The 13,829-nt window shown below is 40.5% G+C and overlaps 1 protein-coding gene across 1 annotated transcript in view; it reads left to right on the top strand.

Moving 5' to 3' along the window:
- The first annotated feature begins 8,354 nt into the window (after nt 1-8,354).
- The window catches only part of LOC147892502 (protein argonaute PNH1-like), a 70,442-nt gene continuing 64,967 nt past the window's right edge, over nt 8,355-13,829 (top strand). Inside the window, exons 1-6 of the mRNA XM_087386909.1 lie at nt 8,355-8,494; nt 8,605-9,583; nt 9,785-9,993; nt 11,988-12,137; nt 12,566-12,699; nt 12,785-12,891. Of these exons, the coding sequence (XP_087243035.1) occupies nt 8,744-9,583; nt 9,785-9,993; nt 11,988-12,137; nt 12,566-12,699; nt 12,785-12,891 (1,440 nt within the window). The 5' untranslated portion in view covers nt 8,355-8,494; nt 8,605-8,743. The remainder of the gene's footprint in view (nt 8,495-8,604; nt 9,584-9,784; nt 9,994-11,987; nt 12,138-12,565; nt 12,700-12,784; nt 12,892-13,829) is intronic.

The following is a 13,829-nucleotide window of genomic DNA, read 5'->3' on the forward strand; positions in this document are numbered from 1 at the left end:
TTTGTGCACGATTATGAAGCCCATGCATGTTTCAACTCATGGGGAGGAGGATAGAGACAACAAGGCTTGTCTATGAGTGGGAGTCTGTACCATGGTCTCATACTTCTATGACTGTGAAGGAAACTTGAAAGGATACTAATCTATATCCATATGTTGTCATAGCAAGGGCATGGTAGGCTCTATACCAACTTTCTAAGACCATTGCTTCATGAAGGAAACATCCGCTCCAAGATTATCTGTGTACTATTGAAGCATCCCATAAGTCAAATGCATGAGCGCCATCTCTAGTGCCAAATGATCGCTACCACTACTAAGCATGCACCTAGTCTCTTGGTTGTAAAGCCAAGCTGATAAGGTGCCATGGATGAGCCACAAGTCTATTACCGATGGGACCATCCACTACTCCATCATGTATTACTCCTGCTCTCCATCATGCAATCAAACAGAGATGGGATCTATTGCTCCTCTCCTATAGAGGCAAAATAGAAACCCCAAAATGGGAAAATGTAAGAACCAATGACACCAATGGATCAAATCAACTTGCAGGAGATGAACTCAATCTGAAATGGTCTGGGTGGAGACAATAAGATTGAGCTAGCGTGGATGCAAGGGCCGATCTAAACACAGGAAAACTCACGATGATGGGCCCTTTTAGCTTGAACGTGAAGAGCAAAGGCTGGAGCTGATTTAAGCCTACAGATCAGCAAAAAGGAAGGGGACAATTTGGGAACCCGCTCTGATCGGATGTGAAAATGGTCCAGGAGTGGGGGATCAAGGCTCCCTCTCAACACTAAAAGCTTTCGACCTTCAATTCTTTCTTTCCTGTACATGATTCAGGCTCTCTCTCAAAAATTGTGACATGCTTGGAGTTTGTATGAAGTGCAATTTGCCACTAGCATATTGAAAAACAGAATGGTTCCTGGTGGATGTGTTCATCCTGCTTCTAATATCACGTTGTGAAGTTTGAGGAAACATGAAGTAGGATTTAAGGCATTGCTCATTCAACTTAAATCATTGCTCATTCAACTCTTGCGACCTTTCTCTTGAATATTTGGAAATGTAATGCAAATAAGTGAGACAAGGGAGTAGTTGAATTCATGCTTCATCATTTGTGAGGGAGATCTTTCAAGTTTATCTTATGATGGGTATTTCAACTATGGTTTTTCTATGGTTGCATTGAGCTTCATGATGGTGGTTCTCATTGATGTCTTTTCTGGGTTCTTGCTCATTCTGGTGAGATAGCAATAGCAGCAAAAGAGCTAGGTATGTGGAGTAAAGCTTGTGAGCAATTCAACTTGCTATTGTAGCAAAGTCAATCCACAACAATGTATTCAACTCAACCACCACAAAGAAGCCATATGTTAGCATATGGGGACTAAAGATGGAGCCACCTAATAATTTTTGCCATACCTGCAAACACCTGGCATGCTATGAAAGGATTGAGAGCAACTAGCCCATGGTATGCAACCAACAGAGTCATATGCCGAGTGTACATGCTACGCCTTTGCACCATCTTTTGCCATTGATGTGATGTGGAAGCAAGAGAAGATCAATTCGCATGCAATCTTTGAGGAGCCTAACTACAAAAACCCTTACAACAAGGAAGGTTTTTGGTACATTCCTAATCCAATTCAAACCAATCATGCCAACTACAAAAGCCCTTACACAACAAGGAAGGTTTGGGGTACATTCCTAATTCGATTCAAACCAATCATGCCAAAGTATGTCACAACAATAAAGTTGATGTTGTTTCTTCTAATTATTCACTTCATTATGCAAAGAATGCAAATTTAATGTGCGGTGATGATGATGAAGAGGTTGAGAAGTATGCAGAAAGTTCAAGTGTTTTTTCATTTTTGTATGGACCAATGGATCCAATACAATTGGAGACAACAATGAATCAAAATATGGATTCCAATGATGATGATGCTATTTCAGCTCACACTATTTCCGATGTTGATATGCAAGTTGACAAATATGTATGTGAGGAAGATGTTATTATTGAGTAGTTTCTATTATCCACCAAGGATGAGAATGCTATTTGCCTGACCAATTTGATCAAATGAGTAATACAAAGGTCTGACATCATTCCTACACAATCAAGAAGTTATTCTAGATGATCAAACATCTATTTCTAATGTTTGCCAATGCATGAAGGCAGGAAATGATGATGAGGATACAAGCAATTATGAACGGGCTACAGAGATGGTCCAGATTCAAAGTAATGAAGAAGAGAATAAAAAGAAAAGAATCAGATCCACCAAATGAGGCCGAAGACCAATTGTTTGATGATGAAGATAATGGGGTATTGAAGTTTCTTCTTTCTTTTGAGCATAACCAAATTATTGATCAACTTCTAGAAAGTGTTGAGGGCTTAAAGGGTCCATTTGAGTCAAAAGAAATGCAACCAATAGTGTTGATAGAAATTCATATTTCAAATAGCAAAATGCAAATGAATTCACCTCAGTTATTGGGTAAAGAAAATGATGAGGACAATGTTCCAGATGAAACACTCTTTGAGGTAGTTTTACAAACATAAATTCCAGATTTGATGGATGACACATCCGAGATGTTTTTTGATACTTATACTGAGTTTGAGGATGATTATTTTGATGCAAATGATGATGCTATGCAATCGAATTTCAATTTATATTTAGATCCCCTTGTTGGCAAAGATCCAGTTGTTTGGGAGGACTTGAGTGCAAAAGCACACACTGAAAATTCAAAAACAAATGCAAACAAAGATGATGCTGATGTGCATGAAATGATAAGGATGAAAGATGAAGGGAAAAGAAGGAGTAGCCAACCAGAAGAGCCCAAAATGGAGCCGAATCAGCCCGGAGAAGTCCCCTAATCACCTCTACTTCATACCAAAAATATGGAGACACTTGGACAGTGTTCAAGGTCAAAGAATATATCAAATGCAAGCTTGGGGAAAGGAAAAATAGCAAACAAAAACTCAACAAACAATTTCGACATGTTTCAAACTGCCCGATGAAGATCGGAGGCATTGTTAAGGTAAAAAACAATCTAACAGTTGGATTATCAGTCTAATATTTTTTGTGATATTTTATTCAGCAAATGATGATCAAACAGTTGGCATAACATGGACAAGCAGTCCGATGACAGTCCGACTAGTTTCAGCAGTCCGCGACTATGGCAGATTCTAGACAGAAATCAAAATTCAACCAAGGGACTAAAGTTGATTCAAATTTCAGAATTTAGGATGTTTAATCAAGGTCAAATTCAGATTTTCTAGAGAAGCATGAAGGATTTCTTTGAGGACTTTACACCGACTTATGTTTCAACTATTGGCACTTCATCGACATACTTTTATGAGTAGTGCTATGCCTACATAGCTTCAGTAGTCCAACTAGCTTCTATTTCTGCACTATCTTGTTGTCTTTGCATTGCTTATGCATATTTCTATTATGGGCAAGTTTAGCCCACAACAATCACTAAAGGGCATCTGTGTGAGTAGCTTTAGGGGAGCTTAAGGCATCATTGCCCTTCTCTTGAAGGGGCACCACAAGCCCACGTAGCAAACCACATTACCAAACACCTAGGGGAGTCGATGAGCTGCACAAGGGGTTAGCTGCTTCAAGCTGACCACGGAGGTCTAGGGCTAGCGAGATGCACTAGCAAGCCCCAGCCCCTAAAAAGGGATGTGACTATTTAATAAGAAGCCCGAATGCTAGGAATAGGGAGGCACCAAGCAATGGCACCCCTCTCACACCGGTCTTGGGCATACAAGCTGCTATAGAGCACCCAACTTCTGCAACAAGTTGCATGAGAACTGCAACTGGGGAGCAGGCACCAACGGTAAGGATGTAGAGGCAACCGAAGGTGAGCTAGAGGGCGGGAAAAGGATGGAGAGCAAAGGCAAAGGCTAGGCAAGGAGGTGAGAAGCTGAGAGTGGGGGGGGGCAATGAGGAGTGAGGCAGAGCCAGTGATATTTCATTTTAGACCTTTTTAGAACTTTGGATGCTCATTAAGCCTCTCAAGAAGGATAAGTCATAAAATCCTAGCTCAAGCGGGTTGAAGGCGGGAAGTGTTTCTCCCTTCAAACCTCTCCAAGATGGAGCCATAAAACTCCAAGACCATTGGGGAAACCTTTGCTTACGCTTTGAGAATGGCAACAATGCAATGCTGAGGCAAAGGGTGGTCATTCATTGTTGCATTTTTTGAACCGTATACTAGTTCCAACTTGCTCATTTCAGACTCCATGAAGCATGGTGATGACAACTTTGACACTTTAGTTACTACTTGGTGTCAAACTCTTCTTCATCCTCAAACCATCTTTCAGGTCCCTAACATGGTGGAAACTAAGTATAACTGGTCATATTAGGACTCTAACTATGCCCTTGGTTTGACTCTTATGAGAAATAATCTTCCTCGAGTTGCTATGCCTTAGTGACAATATTGTGCGACCAAGGTATTCGATAGTGTTAATAAATTGTAATAGGATCTATATAGGTCTTATGCTAGGTCCTATATGTGGACAAACAATGGTTTGATTTTGAAAGATGATGGGAGAGAAAGTAACTCCAAACAAGAAGGAATTCAAAGTACCTAAATGTAACAAATCAAATTCGAATCTAACTAAACTTACTTGGCGTTGTTGTGCCTATAGTTTAGGAGCTCTTGCATCTTTGCAAAAAGTGTGGCATAGCTCTACCATCGTAAATTGCTTTGCCAATTATGCAATGACAAATTTTATAAATTTTCAAGTTGACTCCTAAAACACACTCAAATTAAATTAGTGAAATGATAATCATCATGCAATGTTTTAAATTTCAATTAAACGCTTGGAAAAAAGTACACTCACTTCCGCTCAATGTGGATATCAAGCATACAATGTTCGCCAAGTTCTGCATCCCCATTTTTGAAAAGCTTTCTCAAAGACATAACTAGTTAACAATCCTCTGATTACAATATCAATTGCAATAGTGCATCTCTCTTAGCTCATGGACGTGGAAGTGGGACCATAGGAGGTCTATAAGGATGTGGGAGTAGGTTGGGTAGCTAGGAGGGAACCAATTGCCATGGTGAGGCATGTTGTACTCTCAGATTGTGGCCTAGTAGAGTTATCTTGGAACGTTGAAGCCATAGAGGCTCCACTTCCACTAGCCATAGACTCTCTATGGTGCCTCATACTCAACTTTTGTGAGGGGGACATTTGACACTAAGTCTTTTCCCATTTGGAGACATGTGTGTCCTTAGATTATTAAAGTAATTTTCCTTGACTACCACGAGGGCCTCTCAGGCTCTATATTAACACTAGCTTGGGAGCAGTACAAATTTGTGTTACTTTGTGACAGTAGTTTAAAAGTGTACATTTTATGCCATGTTTGTGATGCATTTTGATAAAAGAACTTCTTTTTTGAACTATTCATGCCAATATTATTATGACCCTAGATGTTAATAATGCAATACATGGTTCTTTATTATAAAAAAGTGTATACAAGTTGACCCTAGAAGTTGAACTTTTTATAAGCCAGTTTAGGGAGTAGAAATTGAATCATAAGTTGGTTTCTCATTTGTCTGTGGCTTTAATTGTTGTAGTAGACTCTGCCTAATTTTTTATCTTGAACATTTTGTATCCTTGTTTAATTTTTTCCCGCATGTGGTCTTTCTACAATGTCAGCTCACATTTCATTTTTGGAAGATGACATTTTAGAAGACCTCATTTTGTTAGCCTTCACTCCCTCATAATAAATGAATTTCCTTTGTGGAATAACCCAAACTTCTACATTATAAAAGATTTCAGCTTAGCTTAAAGAACGAGCCGATGCACATAAAGGATTTTGGCTTAGCTTAACAAACAAGATGACTTTTGAAGGTTTCACAATAAGGTTCTGATAAACCTTTATTCTCTTGGAATCTATAAAATTGCATACATAGTTGCACAAAAGCAAAGCTTGCTATTGTTCTTGATTACGATATTTACTTGCTTAAAGAGATTAGCATCTTATGACATAGATCACACATTATTATGATAATTAAATTGTTATTTTTGTTATAGTAATCTAACTTGATTACTTAAGACCCTATAATTTTGCATTATATACTAGGACATAAAGATAGCATTTTGAAGTGGTGCTTTATTATTGTATTCCAGGTTGGGTTCTTAGTAGAAGAGTTTTGCACTCTTAGCTAGATCACAAAGTTACCTATTTTGGTTTTGTCATGTAGGTTGATTTTTATTTCACATCTTAGTCATAAGAACAAAGGCAAGCAAGCCTACAAGGACCTACGTGATATTGTTCTAAGTGAGAAAATGAAATGGTCTATGTGCTATGAATACATAATGAAAACATTCCAAGTTGGCTTCTTGAGTAGAACGGTCTCACATTGTAAACTAGATCACGAAGTCGCCTATTTTGCTTTTGTCATGTTGGGTGATTTTTGCATCTTAGGGCCCTTTAAGATAACCAATCTCGTTATGTTAAAGATAACCTTAACAAGGGAATTACATTCTGATTGGTGTTATGCACTAATTGGTCTTGACTAAAACTTTTGAGGCTTATTTCATACAAATGGTTTTTTTCATCAATCCAAAGTCCATTCATAAAGGTTAAGATCACAATGGATTAGTCTTTCCAAGACCTTTCAAATGAGCACCCATGTTTTAACCATTCGATTTCTACATTCCAACTTATTTCTATTCGGAGAAGTCCTTAAAGTACCTCTTTTTTTGGGGGGGGGGGAGGCAAAAATTTCAAGCATTTTTTAACAAGCTGTTAAGAGATTTAATTTAACTAGACTCGCTAAATGCGAATGGAAATGCACACTTATATACACTCCATCAATGGCCTTAATTAGTGCTCCCTAACCGGTAGTGGGGATAGGTCCTTAGTTAATAAGAGCGAGAAAGCAATCAAACCTTCTACAAGGAAGTAGACAATCTTGTTCTAAGCAAGAAAGGAAATGGTTTATGCGTGTAGTACACAATGAAAGCATTTCAAATTGGCTTCTTAAGCTGAAGAGTTTTGAATGATCACAAAGTCACCTATTTTGTTCTTGTCATGTCTCTTGATTTTTATTTCACATCTTAGTCAATAAGAACGAAAGTAAGCGAGAAAGCAAGCAACCCTTCTACAAGGTGGTAGACAAGCTTGTTCTAAGTAAGAAAGGAACTTGCTTGTGTGCTACGATTACATAATATAAACATTTTGTACGATTGGAAATAACTACAAGCTAGGAGTACATAATGTCAACATTTTGTACTATTCGGCACAACTACAAGCTACTCAATTCCTTTATGAATAGACAAGTAGTCCATCAAGTTTGGATATTTAAATTGAAAACCATACCCTCACAAACGACTAGTAAAAAAAGTTGCAAGATCACAATTGCAAAAAAGTAGCTTGGAAAGAGACAATGGAATCTCAAAAACTAAAAATATTTTGAACAATATATTTTAAAATGAATATGACCAATTATGAATAAAAAACCGTTCAAGGAAGCTTGGATATCTAAGGGCCCTAGCACAAGGGCTAGTTTAGGATGGGAATAGGATGCGTTTGGAATTTCCACTCTAAATCCATTCTAAACTAGCTGTCTTAGAATGTGAATAGGGGTGGGAATGCTGAACCCCATGTTGTACCATCAAATAAGGGAGGAAAAGTCCCATCCTATCCCTTAACACATCTCTAGTTCTAGGATGCGAAACAAACTCTTGTCCTGATCCACTATTTGAGCCCCTTAAGGACATCGTTAATGGGTGTAGGCAGAGTCAAATCAGGATGCTCCATTGGTATGGACGGGTGCACCCTCCTTTACACAGATCCATCCTCCATTGGTGTGGATGGGTGCACCCTCCTTTGCATAGCAGATCAAAATTTTGGATGGCTCTAACAAGCCGAGTTACTTGCCATCTCCTACCCATCATATAACATATTTCTTGGGCAAGTAGCTTCACTGCAAAAGCTGTGCCCCATGAGGGTTGGCTTTCTTCCACAGCATATTTAATGAAGCATGAACTAAAAAATCTGGAGGCTGTATCACCGAGTCGCAGGAACGTGAGAGTATTTTGGGGCTAATGAGAGTGTTGGGGCATTACAAGGCTGGGCTGCTGGAGCTGCAATGGTAGCCCAGCATGCTCACCCACTGAGGCGTGCCCATGCACGGGGCTATGAGGCGTGCCTGGGAGTGGGCCGGTGGAAACGACACACATCGGCGGACTAGTGGGGCACAAATCATTGGCGGCCGGTTGGTGTGAGGGAGGCTTGAGAGCGTGTGTACAACGACCATGGAGCGAGCAATATAAATTTGGTGGGTGAATGAGAAATAATTAAGGAATAAAAAATCAATTCCCGTTCTCCAACTTTGCGTGCTCGTGTGAGCGTTGGCTTTTAGGTCTGAGGGGGGATCTCTTCTTCCCTGGTCTTGGTTTCCATTTTCTTCTTCATTTTCATCTTCATCTTCATCTTCATCTTCATCTTCTTGTGGAGCTTCTGTGTGTTTCATGGCACGCTGCATCAGCGTCTAGGTATCTCTCCTTACTTTTTTCATATCATAATGCCTTCCACCATTGCTCCAACCTTTCCTCTACTATTGAGCTTTTGTCATGGTTTCTTTGCAATGCTGCTTGTTTTGCAGCCTCATTCATCTCAATGCTCTTGACGCGCACACCTCCCTCACTTCTTCTTACCGTGGCAACGCTTGTAATTGGCTTATCTCGCTGCTTCGCCTCGTAGTCCGAAAAATTTCGACGTGCCGTGTTTAGTATACATTTACCATGCCCAGACGACGGAAGACGCCAAAGGAAGGTGAGGAAAGCTCACAGAGCTCTCAAGCTCCTCCTGCTCAATCTTCTCAAGCTCCTCGGCCTCAGCCAGCTCCAGGTCGTGGGCAGCCAGCTCCTTCTGTTGGACAGGCAGCGCCTCAGCCTCCTGCAGGTCGTGGTCAGCAGGTTTCTCAAGGTGCACCGGGTGGCTCCTCCGCTGGCCCAGGTTTCCCTCAAGCTAAGGATGGAAGGGGTGGAGGAGGAGGAGGAGGAGGAGGACCAGGTCGAGGGAGAGCCAGGGCTCCTGCTCCACCTTCTCATGCCCCTCCTGGCACGACTGCTGGACAACCGCTTATTCCAGCTGCTCTCATGCCTATTCCCGATCTGCCCCAAGCTTCAACTCAGTCTTTTCCTCCGGCTGTGCAGTATCTTCAACCTGGGTATAGGGGAGTGGCTCCCATTCAGGGGGTTCCCCCATCGCATTATGTTCCGTCTCCATACCCAGGACTTCAGCAAGGTCCACAGCCAGGCAGTCTTCCTCCAGCCTCTTACATGGGAGGTCATCCAATCGCACAGACGTTGAGTCCAGCCTTTGTACAGGTTGGTGAGTCAGCTTCCAGTTCTGTTATGGGAATGGCTGAACAGTTTCAAACTATGAGAATTCAAGGTGCCTCCGCCACTCAAGTTCAAGATCCAGGCCCCTCCACACATCCTGTGGTTGGTCCTCCTGTTTCTACCAAAAAATTACGCTTCCCATCTCGTCCTGGAAAGGGGCAAACAGGTACCAAATGTATTGTGAAGGCAAACCATTTCTTTGCAGAGCTCCCAGACAAGGACTTGCATCAGTATGATGTACGTATCTGTTTCTTTTTTGTCAATTGACTTTTCAATCTCGATCATGTGAGTCTTGTTTTATCTGTTGGTTTGTGTGTTTTGCGTGGGGCTTGAATTTGTGTTAATGGTTTGTATCTAGCATGCTGCTTGAAGGTAGCTTATCAGCACTTAACTTTGGTTTGAGTTACTCTCTCAGTATCTGTTGCGTTGGCCATGCAGGTTTCAATCTCACCAGAAATAACTTCTCGCGGTGTTAATAGGGCGGTTATGGAGCAGCTTGTCAAAATCCATCGTGATAGTGCATTAGGTCGCAGATTACCTGCATATGATGGTCGCAAAAGTCTGTACACTGCAGGTCCTCTCCCTTTCCAAAGCAAGGAATTTGCGATTAATCTTCAGGATGAGGATGATGGGAGTGGTACGCCAAGGTATGCTTCAACTTACTCCTTATGTATTTGATACAATGTTTTAAGAGTATAGTAAAGTCCGTTCCTTGAGCTTGCAATGTGGCCAGTTGATCTGTATAGCTGTAATGTGTGTTCCCTTTCTTTGTGGCATCAACTACCTCTTGTTATTGCTAGAGTTTGCCTTAGTTTTGAAAGCTCCACTGAAATACTTATTTTGGAAATTGGTATAATGGCTGGAACTTTGTGTATGTGGTTATGCAAAACTACTGGGTTTGTTTAACAAACTGTAGGTTAGTAGAACACTGTCTAAGCTCCCCATTGTAATCTTAGGTCATGGAATCATGCAACCTGATTGCAAGGGTCGTGTAGTAGTTAGTTGCTCAGGTTGAACAACTCTGCTTTGGATTCTTTTGTAGCTGCCAATTTTTTGTAGTTATGAGGTATTTGAAGATCAGAACCAAGGGGTAACTTTGTATGCCTGCTTTATGTGCAAACATGGTATTTCAGACATTTCACAGACTATATCCTTGATGTATATGTAAGCTCCCTGTCCATCTTAATTCTGGATTAAGAGTTTCTCAACGTTTCTGTACTGGGCTGCCGCTTAGGTTAAATAACCAAAATAACCACCCTCCTTTCTATTTGGTATGTGTTTGAAGCACTGATATTATGGAGACACGGTCATTCAGAGATTCAATTGTGTCACCAAATTTCGAAGGTGACTTTAAAGTCAGTAGTTATAGCGTTGGTAATCATAATGGAAAAATCATACGATGTTAGAATGAAATAATCATGGAATTAAACAACAAAATTTCTAAATTTGTACGATTGGATATATTCTAGTTGTACAAAGGTGTATATAATCATGGAATTAAAAGCTCAAACTTACAAACTTAAAGAAAGAAGTACACTCTACAAGAAGATCCAAAAATCTTAATGATACTCTTTTTCCAAACATGGACTTGTTTTCGTTTGCAATTTGGTTGGATTGTTTAAACTGATTCTCTGACATGATGGTTTTGAACATTGAACCGCTCCAGCATCATCTTCAACAACAATGTTGACAGTATAGCAGCCTCAAGAACTTAGTAAACAACGAAATGAATGGGATGAAAAAGCACAATTATTATTCAATATTCCCGATCTGCTGTAAATGTCAATGGAAAAGATGTCAACTGCTGTAAGTGCATGGAAAGATCTGGAGAATCAGAATCAGAAGTACCAATAGCTAACACAAGTTCAAAGTTGCATTGCACTCAAGAGAGCTCTTCAGAGTATACAAATAAGAATGCGTAGTCTCTCTCTGACTCTCTCTCTCACTCTCACACACACACGCATGCACGCACGCACGCACGTGCACACCCTTTTTCTTATAAATGCTCGTTTGGGCAGACACTAAAAGTAAATATTATAGTCTAGCTTGAGTGAAGAGAATCTGGACTACTTTTTGTTGTGTGCGCACACACGCATGTGCACGTGTATGTGCGCGTGCGTGTGCACATTTTTTTTGCGCATGATGAACCGCCTTGCTCAGACCTGCGATTTGATTCTTTTTTAAATGAACTCTTCAAGGTCCAAGGGTATATAAACTTGACTTGTTGGTATTACATCCTTATCTATTCAGGGAACCTGTCTGTGTGGGAAAGGGGGACAATTTAGAATCCACCAGGTCTATATAGTCCTTGCATGTCCCAATGGCAAATGGAATTTAGAAAAGATGGTAACGGTGGACTCTTGCAGACGCTCATGGGAAGTTCTGGATGTTTTGGACATTGGTGTATACACTTGAGTTGTTGGTACTACCATCCTGAACTATTCATGGATCCCTGTCTGACTTGAGCTAAGGTGGAAAGGGGTACAATTTGGAATCCATCAGGTCTATATATAGTCCTTGCATGTCCCAATGGATTTTGAGTTTGGATCTGCAAAATGGATATTAGTTTTCCAAAATTTGTTGTTAAACTTTTGTGAACCTTTATTGTGGATGTGTGGCTAATTTGCTATTTGTTTTGCAGAAGGGAAAGGCAATTCAAGGTAGTCATCAAGTTTGCAGCTCGTGCTGATCTTCATCATCTTGGTGAGTTTTTAAGCGGCAGACAAGCAGATGCACCTCAAGAGGCTTTGCAAGTCCTGGACATTGTCTTGCGAGAGCTTCCAACTCATAGGTGCCTCTCTTCTCCTTTGAATTATTCTTTTACCCAAATTAGGACAGAAAAATTGTGAAGTTCAGTATTACTTATGAATGGTAGCTTGCAAGGTCCTTGTAGAATGCCATAGGTGCCTCTCTTCTCCTCTGAATTATGGTATTACTTAAATTGGGACAGAAAAGTTGTATGATTCGGTATTAATTGTGATTGTAGCTTGCAAGGTCCTTAGTGGAATGTGTGTTGACTGTATGCTTGCAAGTGTTGCCTTCCCGTGGAGTAAACGATAGCTTGCCTTTTTTACAATTAGAATTTTGGAGACATAGGGGACTACTAAGAGAGGTGTACCTCCTTTGTTCCTCTAGCTTGATTTCTAATTTGAATTACTTAAAACTGCCAAGGTTTCTAGGTGGAAAGCTCAAATTTTTATTGCTTTTCTCCTCTTACAGGTTTTGTCCAGTAGGGAGGTCATTTTACTCACCTGATTTGGGAAGACGGCAACAACTTGGTGAGGGTCTTGAGAGCTGGCGAGGCTTTTATCAGAGCATCAGACCAACTCAAATGGGTCTCTCCCTGAATATTGGTAATGCTGTAACTCCTTTTGCTTTGTTATGACATCAATTGTAACTCTTGGCACTCTTGAGAACCTTTTCTTGGCTTGTCTGCAGATATGTCGTCGACTGCTTTTATTGAGCCTTTACCGGTTACAGAATTTGTTGCTCAACTACTAGGCAAAGATGTGTCCAGACATCTTTCAGATGCGGACCGCATAAAAGTACTGCCAGATCTCTTCTGTAAAGTCAAGTGGCATGCATCTGTATCATTCAAGGGGGTTTGTTCTTCTTCTAAAGTTTCAAGAGGGCAAGAGATTTGTCACTGCTATATACTAGGGGCATGAATAGTAATGAAACTGAGTGCTTTACATTGATAAGAAGAATCCCTATTTGAGGGTGTGCACATTCAGTTGTCTGTTGTCTGAAATTAATTGAACTATTATGTTCCAAGTTGCGGGTGCTTGCTGTGCATGATCTATGTTGGCATTACTATGCAGTCATGCTGGATGACTTGTGAGTTTTTGAATGTAAGTTTCACAGTTTCTCTTTCTATATGTATCAACAACAACCACTTGAACTCGTGGTTCAGTTTAGTCAGCCAGCTAACCGTGTCAAGAATCAGAGTGGGTTTGGCAGCCATTGAATGACTGGTGCCTCTTGTTTGTAGGAAAAACTGTGTTGTTATGCTAGTATGTGTGGGTGTGTGGATTTGTATGTGCGAGAGCATACTTTTATACTATGGTCTACACCCACTGTTGGGCGCTGATGATGTCAGTGGGGATGTCATAGTAGCTAGTCCCTGCTATGCGTGACGGAGCTTATGGTTTTCAATCTTATGAGTGACTGTCGTGAGATTTAAACTGCACTATGTTGTGTTTTTAGAGGATGAGTTTGGGAATGTTCCTAGATTCATCTAGGTATATGCTTCTGCCATATTAGCGGACATGCAAATTTCACCTTGTGAAGTTTTCATCCAAGTTGTGGCTTGCTGGTATTGCGATAATTCTTTCTATCTTAAATGGTGCGTTGCCCTTTGAGCTAGATTTAGATTTAGATGCTCGTTTGGGAGAGACTAAAATGAAATCGTTTAGACTTCACAAGCAGTTGTAGCTTGAACGAAGAGATTTGGACTACTTTTTGATTAGCCTTCTCCTTTAGT

This window comes from Dipteris shenzhenensis, chromosome 16 (assembly GCF_047967505.1).
Source record: "Dipteris shenzhenensis isolate YYH24624 ecotype China chromosome 16, Dip_SZ_1.0, whole genome shotgun sequence".
NCBI classification, from domain to species: Eukaryota; Viridiplantae; Streptophyta; class Polypodiopsida; order Gleicheniales; family Dipteridaceae; genus Dipteris; species Dipteris shenzhenensis.